Raw genomic sequence first — 23,624 nt, forward strand, 5'->3', positions numbered from 1 at the left:
TGAGGCCTGTGACTCCCCGGGGCTCCGGTGTGAGGCCTGTGACCCCCCGGGGCTCCGGCGTGAGGCGGGTGACCCCCGGGGCTCCGGTGTGAGGCCTGTGACCCCCGGGGCTCCGGTGTGAGGCCGCCTCAGCCCGGAGAATGCCGCGCAGGGATCAGGCACCCCCCATTAATCACGGCACCCCCCCAGCCCCCGTCCGACACGGCCGCCCACCCCTCAGAGCCGCCGCTTCCATGCCAGCCCTGCCCCGGTGGTCGCTGAGGGCCGGGATGGGGCCGGGATGGGGCGGGGAGCAAAGGGGCCGTCCTGCGGCGTAAAAAGAAAGGACCGACCCCAGCGGCAAAAAAAGGGTCAAACGCAGGATAACAAAGGAATTGTCCTGGAACAGCAAAGGGACCATCCTGGGACAGCATAGGGACTGGCCGTGGGGGCAGTGAAGGGCCCGACCCCAGGGGCAGCTCAGCCATCACAAACATCACAAGATTAGGACAGGGACGGAGCCTCAAGCCGGTTTATTGCCCATTCCTGGCAGCACTCGTGGCTCTGTGCGGCTGGGGTGGGACAAGGGATGGGAGCAGGCTCGGGACAGGGACAGCGGCCCTGTCCTGCTGGTCATGGCCCCACCCAGGGTGTCCCCGAGGCCGGCGGGCTCCAGGCGCTGAATTCCCCGGAATCCGCGAGGTCCTTGGTGGCCACCTGGACGTGGTGGAGGGTCCCAGGCTCCAGGTCCGTCAGGGTGTGGGATGTCAGCTCGTATGGCCCCACCTGGGGACAGCGGGGTCAGGGGCACGGACACGCCAGCTACAGCCACAGCTGTGCCTCAGTTTACCCAGCGTTGGGGCAGTACCGTGGTGGGGATGGAGTCGTTGTCCCGGGAATAGCGGATGCGGTACTGGAGCGGGAAATACTCTGGAAAGGGCCAGGATGATGGAGGGCTCCACTCCAGCAGCAGCTTCTGGGGCTCCCCAGGGATGGGAGAGACCTGCAGGGCCTCGGGGGGGTCTGGCTTTACTGGGGAGACAAGGAATGAGAGAATTCCAGAATGGATTGGGTGGGACGGGACCTTGAGGATCATCTCATCCCACCAGGGACACCTTCCACTATTCCAGGTTGCTCCAAGCCCCATCCAGCCTGGCCTTGGACACTTCCAGGGATCCAGGGGCAGCCACAGCTTCTCTGGGAAATCCATCCTAGGGCCTCACCACCCTCACAGCCAAGAATTCCTTCCCAAAATCCCATCTAAATCCTTTAGATTAAAACCATACCCCTTGTCCCACCACTGCATGGAAAAAGTCACTTTCCTTCCCTTTTAGATGAAGGGGGGGGTGTGGGACCCAGCATGGGGTCATTGGATCCTGCCCTTGTATTCCCCTGTGAGCTGTGCAGGGACAGTCTGAGCCCCAGCAAATCACTGCACTGATGATCCCACATCCCAAGCAGGAGAGAGCCCCAAAGGACACGCCAGGGTGAGACACGAGGGTCCTGCAGGGGACCCCGGTGTCCCCCATCCTGTAGCACTCACTGATGTTCTCCAGGAGGAAGGGCAGGATTCCGGAGGCAGCTCCCAGGGGGTTCCGGGCCGTCACGTTGAGCTCGTAGGGAGTGAGGGAAAACACCTGCAGGTCCCCAAAGGAGCAGCTCCGTGGGCCCGTGAGGGTGCACTCACCTGTGTCTGTGCCGTGCCTGGGGACACAGGGACAGCAGCCCAGGGCTGGGTGACATGGGGGGCTCAGCTGGGCCAGGGCTGGGTGACAGAGGGGAGGCTTTGGGGACCCCCACTGACCTGTAGGTGGCCACGAATTTGGTGTCCAGCAGGGGGTCGGGGCTCAGCCCCCAGGAGCAGTTCACAGCCTGGGGGTAGCTGGTGGCCCAGCACTCAATGGCCGGTTGCGGGGGTGGGTCTGGGGCAGGGGACAGGGGTCACCCCACTGCCAGCACCCCCAGGGACCCCCGGTCAGCAGCGGGGTCACGGCGGGGCTGGGGGATCACTCACAGCCCAGCCGCAGGCAGATGGTGGCCCAGGTCTCGCCGGTGACAGGATGGTGGCAGCTGTAGTGGCCCTCGTGGGCCAGGCTGGCATTGGGCAGGGCCAGCCCCGGGGCAGGGGATGTGCCCAGGACGGTGCCCCCCCGGCGCCACTCGGCCGCACCCCCTGGGCACGGCAGCAGCACCTCGGTGCCCAGGGGCCTGTGCTGAGGGGTGCAGGGGCCTGGGGGACACATGGGGACACAGTGGGGACACAGCCATGGCAGGGGCAGGGACACTGCCTGAGGAAGGGTCTGGGCCTCCCTGGACCCCCCAGTGCCATTCCCAGTGTCCCCAGTCCCCCGCCTCTGCCCCTGGGCCCCCCATGTCCCCAGACCTCCAGGGTCCCTATTCCTCCATCACCAGTCCCTCCGTGCCCATGTTCTGTACCCCCATGTCCCCCCTACACTTCTGTCCCTAGAGACCCTGTCATTCTGTCCTGTCCCCTCAGTGTCCCAAATCCTCTCCATCTTCAACCCCAGTGCTCCCAGTCTGCCCAGTCCTGCTGTATCCAGGCTCCCCAGATCCCCCCAGCCTCCATCCCAGTCCCCCCAGTCCCCCATACCTCTGTTCCCGTTGTCCCCATACCCAGTGCTCCCTGCCGTGCCGTTGTAGGGGACGGTGCAGGCAGGTGCCACCAAAGCCACGACCCAAAGCCAAAGCCACCTCATGCCAGGAGACTCAGCGGGGCTTCCCAGGCACCTGTGGGGACAGGCAGGATGGTCATACCCCAGAGCAGGGGACAGCAGGGACACCAAAGGTTCCCAGGGATCTTGGGACATCACCCTGGAGTCACCCCACACTGCTGTGCCTCAGTTTCCCTGCTGGCCCTGCCACACACCCTGCGGAGGGATGGATTCCAAAAGGGTCAGATCCTACAGCCAGGAAGGAAAGGGGGTGAAAATTCCCGCTGTTCCCACAGTTTCCCAGGGGGACCTGCAGCCACCCCTGCAGTCCCACACCTGGAATCAGGGCTTGGATCCCTTGGGTGGCCCCCACCTCCATCCAGGGCAGACCTGTCCCTCACAGAGACCCCCAAAGCCCAGCCTGGGGGCCGAGTTGAGCTCTCTGCTGTCCCCAAGCCCGGCACCACAGGGACAGGTTGTCACCTCCCGCCACAGCCATGGGCTGGCTCAGCCCCAGAGGGGACATGCTCCGCTTTCCCTGGATTTGGGGTGCCCCAAGCCCGGCGCTGTGGGGTCACCCCACACCTCCAACACCCCCCACTGTCCCCAGCCCCGAGGGGAGATCCCAGTGCCCCCAAACGCTCACCGCAGCAGGGCCATCAGGGACCGCACTGTTCCCGCCGGATCCCGGCGCTTCCCAGCCCATTTCCTCGCAGGAAGTGCCGTTCCCGTGGGGACGGACCCGTTTCCCTGCGTGCTGCCACCGGGATCCCCACGCCCCGCGCCCCTGGGAAAGGCATTCCAGCCCTGGCCAAGAGGGTTCCCACCTTTCCCATGCCACCATTCCTTCCCTTCACGGTCACCCCTCCCCTCGGGGCACCGCAGGGCTGGAGATGGTGGCACCGATCTCCTGCAGTCCCCAGGTCCCCACAGCCCCCCGTGCCCACGCCGGTGCCCCCAGAGAGAAGCCACCCCGTTGGTGTGACTATAAATAACTTTATTGCTGCTGTGCTGGGGGTGGGGTGGGTGCCAGTGCCAGAGACTGCCCGGACAAGCAAAGGGACACAGAGGGTGCTGTGACAGACCTGTCCCCCCCTCCCCATGCCACCCATGCTGGCAGGGGCTCATCTGCCCTGCTCCTGCAGCTGCTGCATCCTCAGGATCTGGCACAGGAGTCTCTGCACATCCTCGTCCATGTGGCCCTGGGGTGGAGGAGACTTTGGAGCAGGGACATCAGGGAGGCTCCATGCGTGTCCCTGGGCTGGCACTTGGCTCGGCCCCTCAGTTGCCTCCTGTGGATGGCAGGTGGCCCAGTCCCCATCCCAGTGTCCCCAGTTGCCCCCAGCCCTGTCCCCAGCTCACCTGCACAGCGTAGAGCAGGTGGCTCCGGTACAGCGTCACCACCTTGCTGTGCCTCGTCTCTGTCTCCTGCAGCACAGGGAGGGGATTTGGCCAGAGGGCTGGGGGCTCATGGGAGCCCCGAACCCACCAGGTGGCACCTGGTACCCACCTCCAGCTTCTCCTCCAGTGCTCGGATCTGGGCCTGGAGCGCGGCTGTGTTGGGCGGGGACTGTGGGGGCCCCCCAGATTCGGGGAGGGCGTTCAGGGCTTCCTTCAGCCTGAAAACCTCCTTGGAGAGCTCCGTGATCTGCACAGGGCACAGGGTTACAGGGTGCTCAGAGACGCTGTGGCTGCCCCATCCTTGAAGTTTCCAAGACCGGGTTGGACGGGGCTTGGAGCGCCCTGGGACAGTGGAAGGTGTCCCTGCCCATGGCAGGGGTGGAATGGGATGAGCTTTAAGGTCCCTTCCAACCCAAATTCAGTGACTTCTCATGTGCAGCTCCCAGGCCACCATTCCCCTCCAAGCAGCCCCTCATGATTCCCTGAGCCCTACCTTCCTGTCCCTGTCCCTGACCAGCCGTGCCGCATCCTCGGCGTGGCCGTGGAGCTCCCGCAGCCGCCGCGCCTCGTCCTGGGCCTGCTCCAGCTGCTTCTGCGCAGCGCCCAGCCTGTCCTCGGCCGCCTGGCGCTCGCTCTTCATGAACAGCGCCTGCCGCTGCACGCGGAACACCTCCTCGCACGTCTTCTCGTGCCGCCGCTCCAGCTCCTGCAGCCGCCGCGCCAGCGCCGCCGCCTCCGCCCGCAGCCCGGCCTCGGCCGCCTCATGCTGCGCCCGCGGCACGGCTGCCGCCAGCTCTGCCTCCAGCCGGGCGGCCTCGCGGGCCTTGGCCTCGGCCGCGGCCTCCAGCTGCGCCAGGCGCTCCCGCAGGGCCTGCGCCTGCCGCAGCCGCGCCGGGGCCTCCTCCTCGTGCTCCCGCAGCCGCTCCCGCAGCGCGCCCAGCTCAGCCTCCCTGCGCGCCAGCACGGCCCGGAGCTCTGCCAGCTGTGCCTCGGCCTCCTCCTGCTGCCGCGCCAGCTCCGCCGCTCCCGCCGCTCCCGGCTCCGGCGCTCCTGGCGTGTCCCGCGGCCTCGCCTCCAGCTCCCGCCGCAGTGCCTCGGCCTCAGCCTCGGCGCGCCCGCAGCGCTCCAGCAGCGCTTTCTTCTCCCTCGACGCCTCCTCCGCAGAGGCTCCCGGTGAGGCAGCAGCCTCCGCAGCCTCCAGCCGGGCCTGCAGCTCCTTCAGCTGCCGCTCCCGCTCCTCCAGCTCAGTCTGTGCCTGCTTCAGGGCCGCCTGTGCCTCCACCAGCTCCGTGCCCGGCTCCCGCTGGCCAGAGGGTGAGGAGGAGGGGGATGTCTGCACCCCCAGCTCGTCCAGCACTGCTTTGCACTCGCCCCAGGCCCAGGTTGGCCCCTTGGTGGGATGTGGTCCCACGCTCCCCTCCGGGGTGGGCTCCGAGGCCCCGCGCTGCCCATCCCCTCCAGCCTGCGCCGTGGCCTCCCTGCCCTGCGCCCGCAGCCGCTCCAGCTCCCGCTGCAGGGCCCGGTACAGACTGGCGGGCACCACGTCCCCCGGGGCAGGGGGGCTGCTCTCATCCCGCTCGTAGTTCTCCAGCACCTGCCGAGAGACCATGAGGCCACCGTGGGACAGGGGGCAGGAGACAGAGGGACAGACGGATGGACAGAGGGGGACATGCCTGGATTTTCTCCCTTAGCTCCTTGTTCTGCACGGTCAGGGACTGCACCTGCCCCTGGAGCGTGGCCAGCAGCTCCTCGGCCGAGGGGCTCAGCGTCTTCTTGGAGAGCAGCAGCTCCGCTCCTATGGGACAGAGGGACCTGGGGCTGTGCCCACCTGTGCCCCTGCTGCCCAGTGCCACCTCCCGAGGTGTCCTTGGGAGGCCAGCAGGACCCTACCTGGGAACTCAAGTGGGTCTCCCTCCTCATCCTGCAGCGTCTCAATGTCGTAGCTCGTGTTCTCCTTCTCGTTCTGGGGGTGCAGGGTGCAGGTGACCCCCCTGTCCCCAGCCCTGGGCACTGCCAGCTGTGTCCTGCCCACACCCACCTCCATTGAGGACAGGCGGCTCCGCAGAGCCTCCACCTCCTTGCCCAGCTTCTCCTTCTCCCCATCCCGCACCGCCAGTCGCTCTTCCAGTTCCCGGATCTGTGGGGCAGGACATGGCAATAGGGTCCCCTTGTCTCCTGCCAGAGTCCTGATGGCATTCCCAGCACCGGGACCCCTTGGACAGCTGAGGTCACCTCCAGGCTCTTCCCTGGCCTCACCTGCTTCTCCATGGAGCGCAGGGAGCTCTCGTCCAGCTCCGCCCGCTGGCAGGGCCCGGGGAAAAAACAGGGAGGGATGAGTGCTGTCCCCATCCCCCCTGTCCCCTCTGCTCCCCAGGGACACGGTGGCCTCTCCCTGGGACCCTGCAGCCGGTACCTCCCGTCTCTGCTTCTCCTGCTGCTCCAAGCCCCGGATCTTCTGCAGGAACTGGGCCCTCTCCTGCCGCAGCCGCACGATCTCCTCATAGGCGTCCCGGTCCTCCTGCAGGGAATCACAGAAAGCATCGAGTCCAACTCCTGGCACAGGAAACCCCAAAAATCCCACTGTGTGCCCGAGGGGGCTTGTTGGCACAGACCCCTCAATGACGGAACCCCTCATCAAGGAGTGTTTTGGGCTGCTCTGCACCTGCCAAGCCAGGTGGGGACCTGGAAGTTGATGGGGACCCCCCTTTTACCTGGCTGGGGGTGCCCAGGGGAGGCAGAGGGGCCTTTCTCTTCCTCGGGGTGCTGCTCTTCTCCCTGACGGACGACTGGCTGGGCGAAGACGTCTGTGGAGACCCCAGGGCAGAGGGGACATCACACCCACAGTGCCCTCCCTCCTTCCTGAGCCAGGGGACCCTCCAGGGATGGGCAGCAGCCCCTCACCTGCGACGTCTGCTCAGTTGACTCCTCTTCTATGGGGCAGAGCAGGAGGGAAAGGAAATTGGGGAGATTTAGGGGCTCAGAGCTGAGGTGGGTACAGGGGCACCTCGGCTGGGAGCAGCACAGGCAAAGGCAGCCCCAAACACCCGGGAGAAGGGAACACATCCTCCCCAGCCTGTCCCAGCCCTGTCCTGATGGTGACAACCCCCCAGTGACGGTGACAGGGAGCCCCGGGGTGTCCCGGCAGCCTCACCGCTGGCCCACGAGCGGCGCTGGGCCGCCTCCTGCAGGAGGTGCTGGATGAGGGCGTTGCCCGTGGCCAGCCCGTAGTGAGCGGCGTCGTGGCCGGTGGCGTCCACCACGGCCACGCGGGCGCCGGCGCTGACCAGCACCTCCACGGTGTCCACGCTGCCGCTCTCGCAGGCCAGCATCAGGGCTGTCCTGGGCACGGGGAGAGCGCGGGTGAGGGGACAATCCCTGCGGCCGCTGCCGGCCCCCAGCGCTGCAGCCCCACCTGCCCTGCAGGTCCCGGCTGTTGACGGCGGCCCCGCGGTGCAGGAGGTACCGGCACAGCTCCGAGTGGCTCATCTTGGCAGCCAGGATCAGCGGCGTGGAGCCGTCCTGGGCAGCGCAGGGGGGAGGATGAGCAGAGGAGGCTCAGATCCCCCCACGGGGCACCCTGCTCCCGATATCAGCCCAATTTCCGTGTCCCACCCCACGCTGTGCTGCACTGCGGGACAGCCCCACCCTGGCACAGCAGGACCAGGAGCAGAGGGACCTCACCTTGTCCTTGCTGTTCAAGGGAGCCTTGAAGTCACAGAGGATCTCGGAGCAGGAGATGCAGCCGCTGGCAGCTGTGGACAAGGACAGAGGCTGAGCACTGCCCCCGACGGGGACATGAGCAGGACAGGGCTGGCACTGTCCCCACTCACCTGCCAGGTGCAGCGCGGTCCGGCCACTGCCATCGGCCACGTCCACGGGGCAGGAGGCCTGGGGGGAGAGCCTGGGTTACAGGAGGATGGGGACAGAGGGACAGACTGCTCGAGTGGCTCTGTGGTGTGGTGAAGGATGGGGGACTGACGGACAGACTCTGTGGTGTGGTGAAGGACAAGGGACAGACCCCCTGTGGCTCCCTGGTGCCCGGCAGCAGCACGCAGAGCTGGGAACCACCATGCCAAGGCACTGGTGAGGGAAGGGGGTTCAAGGACAGGGAGGACACTGCGCTGGCACAGCACCTTCCTCCCTCCCTCCGTCCCTCCTCCCTCCAGCCGTACCTGCAGCAGTTTGCTGACACACTGAGGGTGGCTGTGCTTGGAGGCCAAGTGCAGGGCAGTGTAACCTGGGAAGGGACAAACAGGTCAGAGCACGGCCAGCAGGGCTGTGCCAGAGGGGCGGCTTGGGGGACAGACAGAGGGACAGGCACATAGGGAGATCTGCTGGAACGGGGCTGAACAGGAAGGGAACAATCCCAGGAGCTCATCAGGCAGTGCTTGAGCTCCTTTAAGAAACTGGGACAATTTACAGCCCCCCAGGTGTGGTCGCCACCTCTGTCCCCTCAGCCTCAACACTTGCGGACAACCACTGGCCCAGGGGCGTGTGGTAGCCATGCCCTCACCCGAGCTGTCCTTGGTCATGGCATCCACGCCGTGGGCCAGCATTGCTTCCAGGCAGTCCACGTTGCCCCGTGTAGCAGCCAGGTGGAACCTGCAGCAAGACCAGGGGCTATGGACTAGTGTCCCCTGTCCCCAGCCGTGTCGCCAGGGCAGGGCTCGGCACTCACGCGGATTTGCCCTCCGAGTCCAGCTTGGTGGGCACCAGGCCCTTGCGGAGCAGGAGTGACGTGACCCGCCCGGCATCGTTGTAGTCCACGGCCTGCAGCAGCTTCTCGTCGTTCTTGGTCCAGTCCTGGCTCTGCAACGGAGCCCAGAGGAGGCTGTGACAGCGTCAGCTGTGACAGTGCTGTCCCCAGGGCGGGCTGGGCTGGGCTGGGCTGGGCTGGCTGTCCTTGTCCCCATGCCCGGAGTGCTCCACCCAGCCCTGTCCCTGGGGGTGGCCGTCTCCGTGTCCCTCTCCTGGGAGCTCACCCCCAGGTACGGGGAGTTCAGCTGGGACTGGTATGAAAATCCCCTGCAGGCCCCCCAGTCTGCAGCTCACAGAGCAGGGGATTTACAGACACAGCCCAGTTGAGCTGTGCCAGGCTGGGATTTGGGAGTGAGCCCGGCTGCCCTGGGGTTTGCTCCTGCCACCCCCAAATCCCAATACTAAACCCAGCCAGCACCCATGGGAGCCCCAACCCTGCCCATTCTCCCCGCTCCCATTCCCAGCTCTGCTTTGCTCCCGGTGGAGGAAGGGATCAAACCAGGGCGAGCACAGCTGGCAGCGAGAGCGGATCCCCGGGGATGCTCCAGCCTCCCGGGATAACGGGGCACAGCGCCATCCCCCCAGAACAGGACCGCGGCTGGATGGGGACTTGCTCTCCTGGTGCTCCCGCACATCCCTCTCCCTAAGGAGCGACCCGCAGCGGGACAGGACCGGGACAAGGACTGCGAGTCTTGGGTTCATCCCGCAGCCGGTGACGACAGAGCGGCTCTGGCTGCGGTCGCGGCGGCAGGAAATGGATGTCACCTTTCGGGAGCCGCTGGCACCTGTCCCGAACCCGCCTTTGCCCGCCGGGTGCCCCCCCGAGCCCCTCCAGCCCGGTGGGACCAGGGACAGGGAACAAACCAGTCTCCCAAGGCTCCTGGGCAAACTGGGAGGGTGGTGCCCGCTCCCCCCACCCCCTTGTCAGGCAAGGACAAAGCAGGACGGGGAGGACACGGAGGAGCCCCGGGATGGGGACGGGAATGGGGATGGGGGGTGCAGGTGGGGCGGGGGGGACACGGCTCAGCCCGCAGGACGCGGCCGGAGGGGAGCCGGGAGGGGAGCCGGGACGTACCGCGAAGGAGGCGGCGGCACAAAGGCAGATCTGCTTCATGGTGCTGAGCAGGAGGCGGCGGGAGGACGCCATGCGCCCCCCGCCCCCCGCCCCGGCCAGCACGGGCACCCCCGAGCCCGGAGCGCTCCGGCATCACCGCCCGGGCGGGGGCCGGGGCTGCGGCACTGGGAGCCGGACCCGCCTCCCTCCACCCCCGTCCCTCCTCCTTCCCTCCCTCAGCATCTCCCGCTCCGTGCATCCCTGCATCCCGCCTCGGAGCGGGGACCAGCGCCCAGACTGGTCCCAGTTACAGTGGGAGGGGCTGGCGGGGGCAGCTGTCCCACCTCGTGCTCAAAAGCACCCCCAAACCAGGGCTGAGCATCCTCCTGCCAGCCACATCCTGTCCCCGAGGAGGGGACCTGGGACCCCCTGCCCTGCCCTGCCCTGGGGCCAAGGGAGGGGCAGAACCCCCCGCCTGCACCTCACGGCCGCTCCCAAGCACCCTTCAGGGAGGAACCCCAAAACGCAGAGGGTCCCCAGGCACTGTCCAGGCAGTCCCGGTGGCAGCAGGACATCGGGAGCCTCTCGGGGATGTGTCCAGGGCAATGTGGGGAAACTGAGGCACAGAGCACCCCGAGCAGGGGGGTCCCCTAGACTCAAGGTGAGGGGCTTCAACCATGTCCCCATGTCCCCATGTCCCCAACCCTGTCCCCCCCAGTGCACTGGGAACGGCGCTGTCCCCCTTTGCCCTCTGCGGCCCCGTGCCAGGCTGATGCTGAATAATTGAGGAGCATCGACGGCGGGTTCCACGGGCTGTGGCAGCTGGCAAACCGGCACTTGTCGCCAGGAAGGGGACACGGAGGGGGACCTGGGACCCGCTTCCCTCTCCTTTGCTCTGCCCCACTCCCAACGATGGCTCTGGGAGCACTGGGGGTGCACTAGGGGCTCAATCCCACCAGACAGGGTGGCAATGCCAACCTCCGTGGGGCTGCTGGCCTTGTGGTGAGCGACCACCCCGCGTCCCAGGGCAGGTCCCCGTGTCCCTGTGACGCTGGGGGCATCGTGGGGGAAATCCCCAGGCCCTCATGTCCCTGTGAACACGCCGGGGCAGGTCCCCGTGTCCCCACGTTCCCAGGGATGGCACTCACATCCGCCTTCTTGAACCTGGCCTTCAGGCTCTTCATGGTGGCTCAGCCTCAGCCCTGCGGCACCTGCTCGGGGGGGATGGCCACGCTCGAGGGTCTGTCCCTGCCTGGGGACAGCTCAGCCCCGATCCCGCTGCTCCCAGCCCGTCCTGGCGTTCCCAGCGCAGCGCCCGGAGCTGGGAACCGGAGCCGGGGATTGTGTTACGGCCGCGGCTGCTGTTACAGCGCCGGGCAGCCGGGGGGGCCGGGTCGGGCTGCCTTTGGGGAGGGGTCTGCGGGCACCTGCCATGCCCGGGGACAGGGGACACGGCCCGGGGGGGCTGGGGGTGCGTGGGGAGGGCTGGACGCTGGGGGTTGGCACCCCTTGCCCATCCCAAACACCCCCTGCCCTTGGTGGCAGCTCTTGTCCTGACCTGACATCCCCTTCCCCGCCCCCGTTTTTTGCCAGCACCTCCTGTTCTTGTCAGCATCCCCTGCTCCTCCCTGGCACCCCTGTCCTCCCCTGGCATCCCCTGCCTCTGTCAGCACGCCCTGTCCTTCCCTGGTATCCACCGCTCTGCCCTGGCACCCCTGCCCTTGCCAGCACCCCCTGTCCTTCCTGCCTTGGCACCCCTGCCCTTCCCTGGCACCTCCTGGTTTTGCCAGCACCTCTTGCTCTCCCTGGCACCCCTTGCCCTTGGTGGCCTCTCTTGTCCGTCCCTGGCACCCCTGTCCTTGCCAGCACCCCTTGCCCATCTCTGGCGCCCCTTGCCCATCCCTGTTTCCCCCCGGGCCGGGGGTTCAGCGCAGGTGAGGCAGTGCCGGGGCAGGGTGAGGGCAGGCTCGGGGCAGTGACGGACAGTGCCGGGGCAGTGACGGAACGGTGTCGGGGCAGTGTCCGGGCAGTGACGGAGCGGGGCCGGGGCAGTGTCCGGGCCAGTGACGGACAGTGCCGGGCCAGTGACGGAGCGGGCCCGGGGCAGGCTCAGCGTGAGGGCAGCCCCGCCTTGCCCGGCTCCAAGATGGCGGCGGCGGCCCCGGGGCGTGTCCCGCGGCCCCGGTCCCGCCCCGCGCTTCCGGCCGCGCCGCGGCCGCGCCGATGGCGGTGAATTACGCGGCCGGGCTGTCCCCGTACTCGGACAAGGGCAAGTGCGGCCTCCCCGAGGTGAGCGCGGCACCGCCCGGGGAACCCCCGCCCGCCCGGGGGAGCCTCCGCCCGCCCGCGGGGCCCCCCGCCCTCCGCGGGCCCCGCCGCGGCCCGGCGCGTTCCCATGGCAACGGCGGCCTCGGCCCCGGCGGGGACACCCGTGGGGAGCGCAGCACCGGGGAGGGAGCGAGCCCTTTGTGTGTCCCCAGCACATCCCGCCGCTCCCTCCTTGTGCTCCTCCGTGGCCCTTTCCAGGGCCTCCCTGACCCCACCCAGCGGCTCCCTCCTTCTCCCCCCAGATCGCCCCCTGGCTCCCTCCACGTCCGCCCTGACCCCCGGCAGTACTTGAGAAGCTTAAAACAGGGTTTGGGAGAGGGACAGGGACACTCAGGGGCCTGTCCGGTGCCAAGGGGGTGGTGAGGGGATGGAGACACTCAGGGCCTGTCCTCGGCCCTGTCCCCAGGAGATGGGGCTGGAGAAGCGTCTCAGGAATCAAATCCCGTGCCCACACCGGGGTCTCGTGTCCCACCTCGGTGGCTCCCGTGTCCCTCGCTGTCCCTCGGCCCTGCCCTGTCCCCAGAGCCGGTGGCACTGCTGGTGACAGCTGGGGCTGAGCACACGTGGGGTGGCCTCGGGCCGCTCCGGCCCTCCTGGAGCCCAGCCTGGGCCAGCTGCCTGTCAGAGCAACAAACTCCCCGTCGGTGTTGGCTGTTCCCGGCCGTGTCCCTGCACGGAGACGCTCTGGACAACGCTGAGTCTCTCCCATTAAATGCTTCTGTTGTTAAGGAATGCAAAATCCTTCATGGATAAGGAAGAATTGTTACTGGGGTTTCTGGGGCTCTAGAATCATGGAATGCCAGAAAGGTTTGGGTTGAAGGGACTTGAAGGATCATCCAGTGCCGCCCCCTGCCATGGACAGGGACACCTTCCACTGTCCCAGGCTGCTCCAAGCCCCAGTGTCCAGCCTGGCCTTGGACACTGCCAGGGATCCAGGGGCAGCCAGAGCTGCTCTGGGAAATCCATTACAGGGCCTCCGCACCCTCATGGGGAAGGATTTCTTCCCAATACAATCCACCCCCCACATCTCCCCATGGAGATCCATGCCCACATCTCTCCATCCCACACTGGTTTTGTGTCTTTTCCCAGATTTTTGACCCTCCGGAGGAGCTGGAGCGGAAGGTGCGGGAGCTGGCGGACCTGATCCGGAGCTCCTCCAATGTGGTGTTTCACACGGGGGCAGGGATCAGCACGGCCTCGGGGATCCCTGACTTCAGGTAAGGCCAAGGGCTGGGAGGGTGGCAGCTCCTCTAAGTCCGTCTTCCTTCCTGGAAAGCTCTGATTTACCCCAGACCTGCCCCATCCCTGCTGTCCATCCTGGATCCAGCTGCAAACACCCTTCTCCCTCTTGCACATCTCAGCTGTTCCCACAGAATCCCCACGTGTGCTGTTTGCATCAACCCCCAAAACCCTGCTGATCCATGAGCTCTGCTCCCATGGATGGGGCTGGCATTGCCCCTGGAGCTGAGCTCTCCCTCCCTGCTCTTCCCACGGCTGCAGGGGCCCCAATGGTGTCTGGACTATGGAAGAGAAAGGGCTCTCCCCGAAGTTCGACACCACCTTTGAGAACGCCAGGCCCTCCAAGACTCACATGGCGCTGCTGGGGCTGCAGAGAGTGGGAATCCTGAAATTCCTGGTCAGCCAGAACGTGGATGGCCTGCACGTGCGGTCAGGATTCCCACGGTACTTTCCCAGCCCCGCGCGGGGGGTTCGGTTCCCGAGGAATCTCTGCCCTGGCTGACACGGGGCGTGGAAGCTGGAAGGGGATAAACCAGCTGGAATTTAGAGGAGAGAGGTTCTGGTTCTAATCCAGAGGGTTGTGGAATGAAATCAGCTTCGGCTGTTGCTCTCTAGAAATGCTTTCAGCTGCTGTGTGCGCACAGGACAAACAGGTTGTGGAATCATGGAATCATGGAATCCCAGGACGGTTTGGGTTGGGAGGGACCTTAAAGCCCATCTTGTTCCCCCCGCCAAGGGCAGGGACACCTTCCCCTATCCCAGGTCACTCCAAGCTCCATCCAACACCTGTCCCCATCCAGGTCCTGCTGGTTGTGACTCTCAGTGCCACCGGGAGCACCTGGGACACTGAGGATCCAAAGGATTCCCTCTGCAGGGAGATGTGACGGGAGCCGAGGCTGGGAGAGCTCCACTCCCTGCGTGGAGGGGGCCGGAGTGGCCGTGTCAGAGTTGTCCTCAGAGGAACCTGAGCCTCTCCTGAGCCTCGTGACAGCCGCAGCTCTGTCCTTCACAGACTCCAGCCTGTTACAAAACCCATTCCCAGCACTTAAGAGCAGCCAGCGATTGTCTTGGGAGGGAAAAGCGCTCGGAGCTGTTGGGAAAGGGGAGGGGAGAGCAGCTGAGTTCAAGGAAGAAAATGAACTGAAGGGAGTCATTGAGGCTTGAAAGATGCTGAGTGTGACACTGATACCTCTGGTGTTCTGTAGAGGGAGGTGAGGCCCTGGCACAAGTTTCCCAGAGGAAAATGGGATGCCTCATGCCTAGAAACAAGGATGGAAACAGGAACAGGCCTTGGACAGCGCTCTCAGGGATGCACAGGGTGGGATTGTTGGGGTGTCTGTGCAGGACCAGGGGCTGAACTCCATGATCTTTGTGGATCCCTTCCAGCTCAGGATATTCTGTGATCCCTGGGAACAGACAAGGCCAGGCTGGACAGGGCTTGGAGCAGCCTGGGATAGTGGAAGGTGTCCAGGCCCATGGCAGGGGTGGCACTGGATGGTCTTTAAAGGTCCTTTCCAGCCCAGCCCATTCTGTGATTCCATGAGTCAGGATGTGCCTGAGGAGCATCGATGTGTCCTTGCAGAAGGTGCATCTCACAAACACCTTCAGCCAGAGCTGCTTCCAGGGGTATTTCCTGGGATTACAAGCCCCAAGTCCTGGCTCCTGCTCCCAGCCCCATGTTTGTCTGTTTAAAATAAACAACCACGGGAAAAGGAGTAGGGAACGATGACAGAATTCCATGGTGCTCCCACACCCCAGAGCCACTGGCTCCTGTTCCAGTTCAGCCCAGCTCTGCCTCCCAAACAAAGCCTCTGCTTGAGTAAGAAGCACTGAACTGGGGCCAAACTGGGGGAAATCAAGTCAGTCCTGTCTCACCCAGCCTGGAGGAAGTTCCCAGTCAGCGTGGGGCGCTGAGGAAAATAGGGAGAGCATGGCTGTGTTTTCCTCTGGCTTCTGCTCTGAGCCTGAGGGGAGTTTTAGGAAAAACAGGTGTCAGAGGGCTGGAACAGCACAGGGATAGACAGGAATGTTGGGTGCTGGAAAAGCAAAGATCTGGGTGCTCCTGGGAGCAGAGATTTGAGTGGATCAGGAGCTGGAATCAGTGCTGCAGACGGAAGCATTAAAATTAAAAGGGCAGGACCTGCTGTCCCTCCCTCAGTCCCTGCTGGGAGATGAACCCATCCCCAGGCAGAGCTGGGATACTGGGAAGTCCTTGAGGGTCCTGGGGAGGAGGGGGGGTTCCCCCAGGGCTCCCCACCCTTCCCCAGCTCACCTGTGCCTCTCTCCCACAGGGACAAGCTGGCCGAGCTCCACGGGAACATGTTTGTGGAAGAGTGCGTGAAATGTGGGAAGTACGTGAGCCCTGAGCCCCGGGGGGGGCTTGGCTGGGACTTCCATCCTGGGATGGGGGCTTGGCTGGGATTTCCATCCTGGGATGGGGGCTTGGCTGGGATTTCCATGCCAGGCTGTGTGGGGGCCGTCCCAGCCCCTCCCTGAGCAGTCCGTGTCTCCGCAGGCAGTACGTGCGCGACGCCGTCGTGGGCAGCATGGGGCTCAAGCCCACGGGCCGCCTCTGCAGCGTCACCAAGGCCCGGGGGCTGCGGGCCTGCAGGTAGGGATCCCTCCTGGGATATGGGATGTGGGAATGACCCAACAGCCCCTCGGATTCAGGAGAAGCAGCCCAGGGTGTGGGAAGATCTCTCTGGGTGCTCTCTGTCCCTTCCCAGTGTGGGACAGGGAGGCTGGGACAGGCTCTGGTCACTGTCCCCTCTGCCAGGGCAGCTCTGCTGCCCATTCTCCTGCCTTTTCCAGGGAAAACCATGATCCTTGTGTGTGTTTTTCAGAGGGAAGTTACGAGACACTATTCTGGATTGGGAAGATTCCCTGCCCGACCGTGACCTGACGCTGGCAGATGAAGCCTGCAGGTACTGACACCCTGCCCAGGAGCTGAACAGTCCCTTCCCACCCATCCATGCCCTGATCCTGGATTTCTCCTCCTCCCTGCAGGAAAGCCGATCTCTCTGTCACCCTGGGGACCTCTCTGCAGATCAAACCCAGTGGGAACCTCCCTCTGATCACCAAGAAGAGAGGAGGGAAGTTGGTCATTGTCAACCTCCAAGCAACCAAACACGTGAGTGAGCATCCTACAGCTCTGCCCTGCTCCTTTCCCCTCCTGTCCCCTGTTCCAGGCCCATCCCAAGTTTGTCCCTGCACGTTGTCCCCTCCCAGGTGGCCTCTCTTAGCAGGCACACAGGCTGGGAGTCCCAGGCTGGAGGGTTTAAACTTGCAACTCCTGCTAAACACATAGAGATTGCAGGTAAATATTAGAATCATGGAAAGGGTTGGGTTGGGAGGGACCTTAAAGCTCATCCCCATTCCCCCCACTTGGGCAGGGACACCTTCCACTGTCCCAGGCTGCTCCAAGCCCTGTCCAACCTTATCCACGCAAGTGTTGGGAGCAGAGTAAAAGCTCAGCCTGGAGCCTGCTGTACCCTCTGGGATTTACAGCCCGGTGGAGTGGCCACACACACGGAGCCCGTGTAGGTCATGCTCAGTTCCTGCTCAGTTCCTGCTCAGATGTTGGTGCCCTAATTGTTCAAAGTCTTTAAATACCCAGAGCTGGGGGTTCCTGGGATGTCACCAGAGCTCCCTTGTCCCTGTCACGCTCTGCTGTCCCTGGCTCTGTACCCACATCCCGTCCCCAGGCAGAGCCCCAGGGTCAGCTCACGTCCCGCCGGGAATGGGGACATCGCCCTGTCCCTGGGAGGGGCCGTTTGTCCCCTGAGCCGTGTCCCTGCTGTCCCAGGACCGCCAGGCCGACCTGCGCATCCACGGCTACGTCGATGACGTGATGACCAAGCTGATGAAGCACCTGGGGCTGGAGGTGCCCGAGTGGACGGGGCCGGTGGTGGTGGAGAGCGCCGAGCTGGCCACGGCTGAGCAGCTGCAGGGGCGGCTGAAGGAGGAGCCCCTGGCCCAGCAGAACGGCGCGGGAACGCCGCACCCCGGGAAGGCGCCGCTGGAGCGCCGGGACGGGCTCAAGCAGGAGTGTCCCAGCCCGGACACGGGGCCGACGCCGGTGAAGAAGATGAAGGTGGAGCCTCTCCTCACCTGACCTGGACTGTCCCTGTCTCACCTGGGCTGCTTTTCCTACCGACTTTTTTTTATACCCTTAAATATTGTCCCTTTTTTTATGTCAGTATTAAACACACTTGAATTGTGGCTTGTGGAGCAGCTACACCCACGGGCCTGGGGAGGGCCTTGCACAGGAAAATTCCTCCCCGTAAGGGTGGAATGGAATTCCCAGAGCAGCTGTGGCTGCTCCTGGATCCCTGGAAGTGTCCAAGGCCAGGCTGGATGGGGCTTGGAGCAGCCTGGGACAGTGGGAGGTGTCCCTGCCCATGGCAGGGGTTGGCACTGGATGATGGGCTTTAAGGTTCCTTCCAACTCAAACCATTCCATGATTCTGTAATTCCATGTCACTCGGTCATGGAAGGGGACTGGTGCTGGCTGGATCCCAGTTGGGCTCAGGGCTGGGAGCTGTGGGAAGGTGCACTGGCCCCAGCTCCAGGTTGGGCATGGCCATGTGTCCCCCCTCTCCTGGGCCCCTCATGGCAGCAGGTCCCACCAGCCCAGGCCTCCTTGAAACCTTGTGGATCACCCCCTCTTAAACAGCAGGTGGATTTTTTCCAAAATACCTTATATTTAGAGAGGAAAATAAAATTTACAAAACCAAAAACCAAAACAAAACCAAGAACAAAACCAACCATCAGCAGCCAACCAGCCCAGGGCCCCTTCTGCTTCTTCAGCCCCATCCTGAGTGACCCTGTGTCCCTTCCACTCCTGCTGTGCCAGGGGGGCAGGAGCAGCCCCTCCCTCCCAGTAAGGCCAGTGGTCTCTTCCCAGTTCACAGATCCAAGCAAAGCCAAGCGGGTCCAGCATCGGGAGGCAGATCCTGGAGGGGTCCCCCCGAGGGCTCGTCCTGTAGGGGATGAGGTGCTGTCACCCCATGGCACCCCCGTACTCCCAGGTGCTGCTAAAGCTCCTCTGCCGGCTCCAGCACCGCGGGCCGGCCCTGCCCGGGCTCAGACCACGCCAGGGATGCCAGCCCCGGGTGTGGCACGGGGCCATCCCCTGGCACAGCGTCAGTGTGGTCCCTGTCCTCGTGGCTCAGCCCCTCGGCGGCCGATGATGCCCGTGAGTCATTCTGGAGGGACACCTTGTCCGGGTGTGTCGGGAACATGCCCCGGAAAGCCTCGTGCAGGGTCTCGGGGGTCTCCTCCAGGGGCTCCGACCACAGCGGCTCTGGGGGCTTCTCGTCCCCTGCCTGGGGCTGGGTGTGAACCACACGGGAGGCGGCAGCGTTGTGCAGGGACCTGGAGAAAACTGAGCACCACGGAGGGTCAGGGCCTGGGCCAGGGCGCTGAGGGTCTGTCAGGGCTCTGGCTCAGCTCAGCACAGCCCTGGCACAGCCCAGCACTGCCCCAGCTCAGCCCTCACCTCGCACGGGCCTGAAGTCACCGTTTGCCTCAGCCTTGCTGGGGGCGAAGGGGCTGATGGAGGGGAAGACAATGAGGGTGAAGGAGAGCAGCAGCACCTGGGGACAGAGGGGACACCACTGAGCACAGCAGGGGAGAGGGACCAGGAGCTGGGACAGCTCCCAGGGAGGGGGCTGGTGGCAGAGCCAAGAATGCATCTATCCCTCCATCCCTCCCTTCTGGTACATGTCCTACCAGAGCACCATCCCTCCCTCCCTCCCTCCCTCCCAGCCCATCTCCAGGGCTCCAGGGTTTGCCAGCCCCACGCACCGCCAGGCAGGTCCCCGTCTGTGCTGCCTTGTTGCTTGACTGTACCACCATCGCCTGGAGCTTCTTCAGCTGCTCCAGGAGGGATCTGGGAACAGGGAGAGCCCATGAGCTCCCATCCCAACACTTCTCACCCCACCCGGTCCCCATCCTGCCCCAGGAACACCTACGAGTTCTGCTTCTCCAGGTGCAGGACTTTCCTCTGCAGCTCCTGGTTCTGGGCCGTGCACGCCGACATCCTGGGACAGGGAGAGGGGGATGAGCTCAGGGGACAGCAGGGGGTCGGGGTGTCACCATGCCCAGAGCGAGGGGCTGGGCTCTGTACCTGCTCTCCAGCCCATCAATGTATTCCTTCTTCTTCTTGCGGCTCTCCTGAGCCGACTGCTTGTTCCGGATCTTCCTCCGGATCTTCTTCAGCACCCGCTCCTCGTACTGGGGGAGACACGGGGGGTCAGGGCCACCAGGGCTGGGACCCCCTGCTCCACACCCTTCCCAGGCATCCTGACACCCACCTTGGTGAGGGGCAGCTGCGTGGGCAGGGTCACCCCCTCCTTCGCCAGCAGCTTCTTCTCATCCTCCGTCAGCACCAGCTCCTGGAAGTGGCCCTGGCTCGGCCGGAGCAGCGAGCCAGGAGCCTGTGGCTGCTGCAGGAACACGGAATGGTGACATCTCTGGGTGGGGGTCACCCCCCACCTGGCCCCTGGGACCATGGGTGGGACCACAATGCAGGGATTGTGGGCCAGGAAGGGACCATAGATGAGGACCAGGAAGGGAAAGGGGACAAGTGTGGGGATGGGGAGGGATAGGGATGGGAATGGGGGATGATCAGGGTCCAGGAAGGGACACAGCTGGGGACAGAGAGTGTTGGGGACACAGGGACAGGGACTCACATTGTCAGAGCTGCCCGAGAGCAGCAGGTCCTTGACGGTGAGGGCACAGGATGCGGGCGGGGGGACCACGGGCAGGTCCTGGCTCTCCTCCAGGAAGAACCCAGGGTGCCACATGTCTGGGTGAGGGCAGAGCGGGGCTGTCAGCAGTGCTGTGTCCCCTCTGTCCCCAGTGTCCCCACTGCAGGACTCTCCCCCTGCCATGGCCCCAGAACCAGGGGGATTTGCTGCCCAGTCCAGTGACCCTGACTCTGTCCCCCCAAACTGTTCCTCTGGTCCTGCCCTATTCTCCCCCCAACACCAGTCTGCCCAGTTCACCCCAGTTCCCAAGCTCTCCACACTCTCCCCATTTCCTCCCTAGCCCACCAGACCTCCCAGTTCTCTCCAGTTTCCCCCAGCTCCCCATATTTCCTCACAATCCCTGAGAGACCCCACCGCTCTCAGCTCCCCAGTGTCCCCAGTCCCTCCAGTGCCCCCAGCCTGGTCCTTTCCCAGTGTGGCTCACCCAGGTCGATGGAGACCTCGGGGTGCAGGACCCCAGACCCGGCCGGGGGGGGCTGGACCCGGCAGGGGTTGGTGTAGGGGTACAGGACCCCTCGGGGACCCCTGTCACAGCTCCGGGGGGGGCTGTCGTGCTGGTCAGAAGGGGGGTCCTCGGACACTCCGCTGTCGCTGGTGGCCGGGGACCAGCTGGGCGAGTCCAACACCGAGTCCCCGGAGGCCAGGATGGAGCTCAGGAAGTCCTCGCTGTCCAGGGCACGCTGTGGGGACACGCACCCATCACCAGGGCGCACCCACGGCCCGGGGTGCCCAGGGCTGTGACCCCGCAGGGCCGAGCTGGGGCGGGGACCCGGCCCGGGGCTCACCCTGTCCTGGGGCCAGGCTCCCGGCGGCGTCCCCAGCTCCACCCCGCACAGGATCTCGCTCTCGCGGTCGAAGAGGAGATCCAGCAGGTCCAGGCTGTCGAGGCTGCCCGCGCTGGAGGCCGTGGCTGTGGGGTGGCAGGGTCAGTCCCCGGCCCAGGCCCCGGAGTACCCCCCCAGACACCCCCACAGGAGCTGCAGGGCCCCGGGGCCACCCCGAATCGCGGGGGGCGGCTGGGAGGGGGCAGGGCCGTGTTGGGATTCACCTGGAAAAGCCCTACAGGTGCGGGACTGGATGGCTCCAGGCCTGGCCCCCCATCCCCAGCCTCCTTCCAGCAGCTGAAACTCCCAAATCCTCTGGTTTTCCACCCAGAGCAGCCCAGCCAGGGGGTTCCCTCCTGGAGGTGACTGTGCTGAAGGGCTGGTTAATCATTTTGGGTGGCAAGTGGAGGGGAGGGGACTGTGGCTGCCGGCCACCCCAGGGAGGGGACTCAGCCCCAAGGAGGGGGCTTGGCCCCAGGGAAGGGACTCAGTCCCTCACTGCCACCCCAGGTACTGCTTGAGACCCCCGACTCAGAGAGAGCCACTGGGCCAGTTGACTACTTGCCCATCTGGCCAATCAGCCAACTGACATCCCAACCACCCAACCAGATGACCCACTGACCAACTGGTTGACCAGTCAATTAATGAACTGATCAATAGACAGACCAAATGGTCAACCTGTTGGCCAAGGGACCAATGGATGGACTGACCAACCAACCAACCAAGCCACGGAGCAATGGACTGACCAGTCAACTCTCCGACTGATTGACCAACCAACCCACCACCCAACCACTGACTCGAATGTCCTCTCCAAGCCAGTTGGGGACAGTTGTCATTACTGTGACATTTGTCTGGCCAAGGTGGACACGGGGCTTTATTGCACCCTGTCCTTCGCCCTCAGTCCTCTCCGTGACTCCTGATGGCCCCGTGGGATCTCGCTGAGTGACGGCAGCCAGGACATACCTGTGTGAGACGCCATGGATTGTCCTCTCAACCCTCTCTGAGCACAGGGGATTGGGGTGGACAACAAGCCTGGCCTTCACCCTCCTCCTCTTCCTCCTCCTCTGTGATTCCCTGACCCGAGTGGCAAAGTTTAAACTCCAACTGCACAGAAATAATGTCCCGGATTGCAAAATGTCCCAGCCCTGATTGGGGCCATCGGGGTGTGATGGCAGGGCCGCCCCGGGGCTGGACCCGTAACTCATTAGCCAAATGTTTTTGTGCTCCTCTGCCAAGCGGGGCAGGAGGGGCCGGGGCTGCCGGGCGAAGTCCAGGTGCTATAATTGTCCATGAACCTTCACCCACTTTTGGGGACAGTTTCCCTTTTCTCAGACATCTCAGCATTAATCACATTCGATGGGTGCTGAGGGCAATATCCGGGGACGTTGGCTTGGACTCTACCACTTACGGCTTATGCCGGAAAACCTTGGTGCTCTCAGCTCCCTGCAGCTCTCCCTGGAGAGAGGCCAGTGACAAGGGATGGAGGGACAGGACACAGGGAATGGCATCCCACAAGGGGCAGGGATGGATGGGAGATTGGGAAAGAATTCCTCCCTGGGAGGGTGGGCAGGCCCTGGCACAGGGTGCCCAGAGCAGCTGGGGGTGCCCCTGGATCCCTGGCAGTGCCCAAGGCCAGGCTGGACATTGGGGCTTGGAGCAGCCTGGGACAGTGGGAGGTGTCCCTGCCATGGCAGGGGTGGCACTGGGTGGGAATTAAGATCCATCCCAACCCAAACCACCCTGGGATTCCATGAGTCCCTCAAGGCTGTCTCAGGGTGAACACGGGGTGGTGGCTGTGCCAAAGCCCCCTCCCCCTGCAATGAGGGCCATCAGCACAACAGCAGCACCCGCGTCCCCCCAGTGACCTCATCCCCACCAGCTCCCCGGGGATCCCGGGCACAGGGACGGGACACGGCTGACTAAGGCTCCGTGTGCCCCAGGCGTGGCGCGGGGACAAGGCCACGGCCCCTTATCGGCCGCCCCACGGCCTCTGACCGAGCAGGCGGCAGCTGCTCCCTGCTTTATGGCCCCGCCGGGACCGGGCAAAGGGCGCCCACCCGGTGCCGCCACCCGGGGCTGCTCGGGGCCCCTCGTGAGGAGCCTCGGGGGTCCCGGGGCCTGGGATCGGGCATGGAACGGGATGCGCAGAGCGGGCAGGAGCTGGGGGGGGATCCTGCTCATTTCTGGGTCACTAATTAGTGATTCTTTAATTAACGCTCCGTCCCCAGCCGGTGCCCCCCGGTGCCCCTCGGGCGGCGCCTCCGCCATAGCCGCCACCTCTTCCTCCCCCTCAGCGAGATCTCGCGAGACTCCGCCCCGCCGCGAGCTCTTCCCGGGGCTCCCGGACCCCGCCTCCTCCCGGGCCCGCCCCCGCCCCGTGCTGTGCCCCGCCCCCGGAGCCACCGGGACCGCCCCTCCGAGCCACCGGGACCGCCCCCCGGAGCCACCGGGACCGCCCCCCGGAGCCACCGGGACCGCCCCTCCGAGCCCCGCCCCTCCGAGCCTCCGTAGGCCCGGCCGTGGCCCCGCCCCTCGCCCCCTCCCCGGTACCGCCTCGGCCCCTCCCTCAGGCCCGGCCCCGCCCCCGATTGGCCCGC

The 23,624-nt window shown here is 65.0% G+C and overlaps 4 protein-coding genes across 11 annotated transcripts in view; 1 reads left to right on the forward strand and 3 right to left on the reverse strand.

Moving 5' to 3' along the window:
* SIRT6 (sirtuin 6) overlaps positions 1-17,652 on the forward strand; it is a 17,782-nt gene extending 130 nt beyond the window's left edge. The window contains exons 1-9 of one of the 4 annotated variants that reach the window (XM_042024409.1): positions 12,058-12,153; positions 13,282-13,409; positions 13,693-13,875; positions 15,723-15,782; positions 15,932-16,042; positions 16,275-16,355; positions 16,438-16,561; positions 16,660-16,747; positions 17,237-17,378. In XM_042024409.1, the coding sequence (XP_041880343.1) occupies positions 12,088-12,153; positions 13,282-13,409; positions 13,693-13,875; positions 15,723-15,782; positions 15,932-16,042; positions 16,275-16,355; positions 16,438-16,561; positions 16,660-16,747; positions 17,237-17,277 (882 nt within the window). In that variant the 5' untranslated portion in view covers positions 12,058-12,087 and the 3' untranslated portion in view covers positions 17,278-17,378. Of the gene's footprint in view, positions 1-12,057; positions 12,154-13,281; positions 13,410-13,692; positions 13,876-15,722; positions 15,783-15,931; positions 16,043-16,274; positions 16,356-16,437; positions 16,562-16,659; positions 16,748-17,236 lie in introns of those variants that run through there. The other 3 variants (XM_042024406.1, XM_042024407.1, XM_042024408.1) reach the window with 3 other exon arrangements.
* Positions 484-3,514, reverse strand: EBI3 (Epstein-Barr virus induced 3). Its single transcript, XM_042024410.1, has 7 exons — positions 3,298-3,514; positions 2,591-2,727; positions 1,994-2,209; positions 1,784-1,901; positions 1,523-1,683; positions 848-1,011; positions 484-765 (listed from the first exon to the last, which is right to left on the reverse strand). The coding sequence occupies exons 1-7, from the start codon at positions 3,309-3,311 to the stop codon at positions 613-615; spliced, it is 963 nt and encodes a 320-aa protein (XP_041880344.1). The 5' UTR covers positions 3,312-3,514; the 3' UTR covers positions 484-612.
* Positions 3,632-11,241, reverse strand: ANKRD24 (ankyrin repeat domain 24). Of its 4 annotated transcripts, none has more exons than XM_042024401.1 (19): positions 11,013-11,241; positions 8,731-8,861; positions 8,566-8,654; positions 8,225-8,289; positions 7,883-7,940; positions 7,734-7,804; positions 7,465-7,571; positions 7,204-7,391; positions 6,954-6,982; positions 6,764-6,856; positions 6,466-6,570; positions 6,309-6,353; positions 6,091-6,189; positions 5,943-6,015; positions 5,726-5,847; positions 4,546-5,646; positions 4,162-4,299; positions 4,014-4,079; positions 3,632-3,868 (listed from the first exon to the last, which is right to left on the reverse strand). In XM_042024401.1, the coding sequence occupies exons 1-19, from the start codon at positions 11,046-11,048 to the stop codon at positions 3,776-3,778; spliced, it is 2,709 nt and encodes a 902-aa protein (XP_041880335.1). In that variant the 5' UTR covers positions 11,049-11,241; the 3' UTR covers positions 3,632-3,775. The 4 variants fall into 4 exon arrangements, with proteins under 4 accessions (XP_041880335.1, XP_041880336.1, XP_041880333.1 ...); XM_042024402.1 differs by having other exon boundaries at positions 3,632-3,853; positions 11,013-11,234; XM_042024399.1 differs by lacking the exon at positions 11,013-11,241 and adding an exon at positions 9,886-10,057.
* A 464-nt stretch (positions 17,653-18,116) lies between the features above and the next one.
* CREB3L3 (cAMP responsive element binding protein 3 like 3) lies at positions 18,117-22,192 on the reverse strand. Of its 2 annotated transcripts, none has more exons than XM_042024405.1 (10): positions 21,991-22,192; positions 20,989-21,113; positions 20,628-20,883; positions 20,126-20,241; positions 19,748-19,876; positions 19,561-19,667; positions 19,406-19,474; positions 19,239-19,323; positions 18,931-19,027; positions 18,117-18,816 (listed from the first exon to the last, which is right to left on the reverse strand). In XM_042024405.1, exons 1-10 carry the CDS (start codon positions 22,004-22,006, stop codon positions 18,467-18,469), a joined length of 1,350 nt encoding a protein of 449 aa, XP_041880339.1. In that variant the 5' UTR covers positions 22,007-22,192; the 3' UTR covers positions 18,117-18,466. The 2 variants fall into 2 exon arrangements, with proteins under 2 accessions (XP_041880339.1, XP_041880338.1); XM_042024404.1 differs by having other exon boundaries at positions 18,118-18,816; positions 19,748-19,879; positions 21,991-22,188.
* Between the last annotated feature and the right edge of the window lie 1,432 nt (positions 22,193-23,624).

This window comes from Corvus kubaryi, unplaced genomic scaffold (genome assembly GCF_017639235.1).
Source record: "Corvus kubaryi isolate FWS band 111438036 unplaced genomic scaffold, C.kubaryi_AGA036_p1.0 37262, whole genome shotgun sequence".
NCBI classification, from domain to species: domain Eukaryota; kingdom Metazoa; phylum Chordata; class Aves; order Passeriformes; family Corvidae; genus Corvus; species Corvus kubaryi.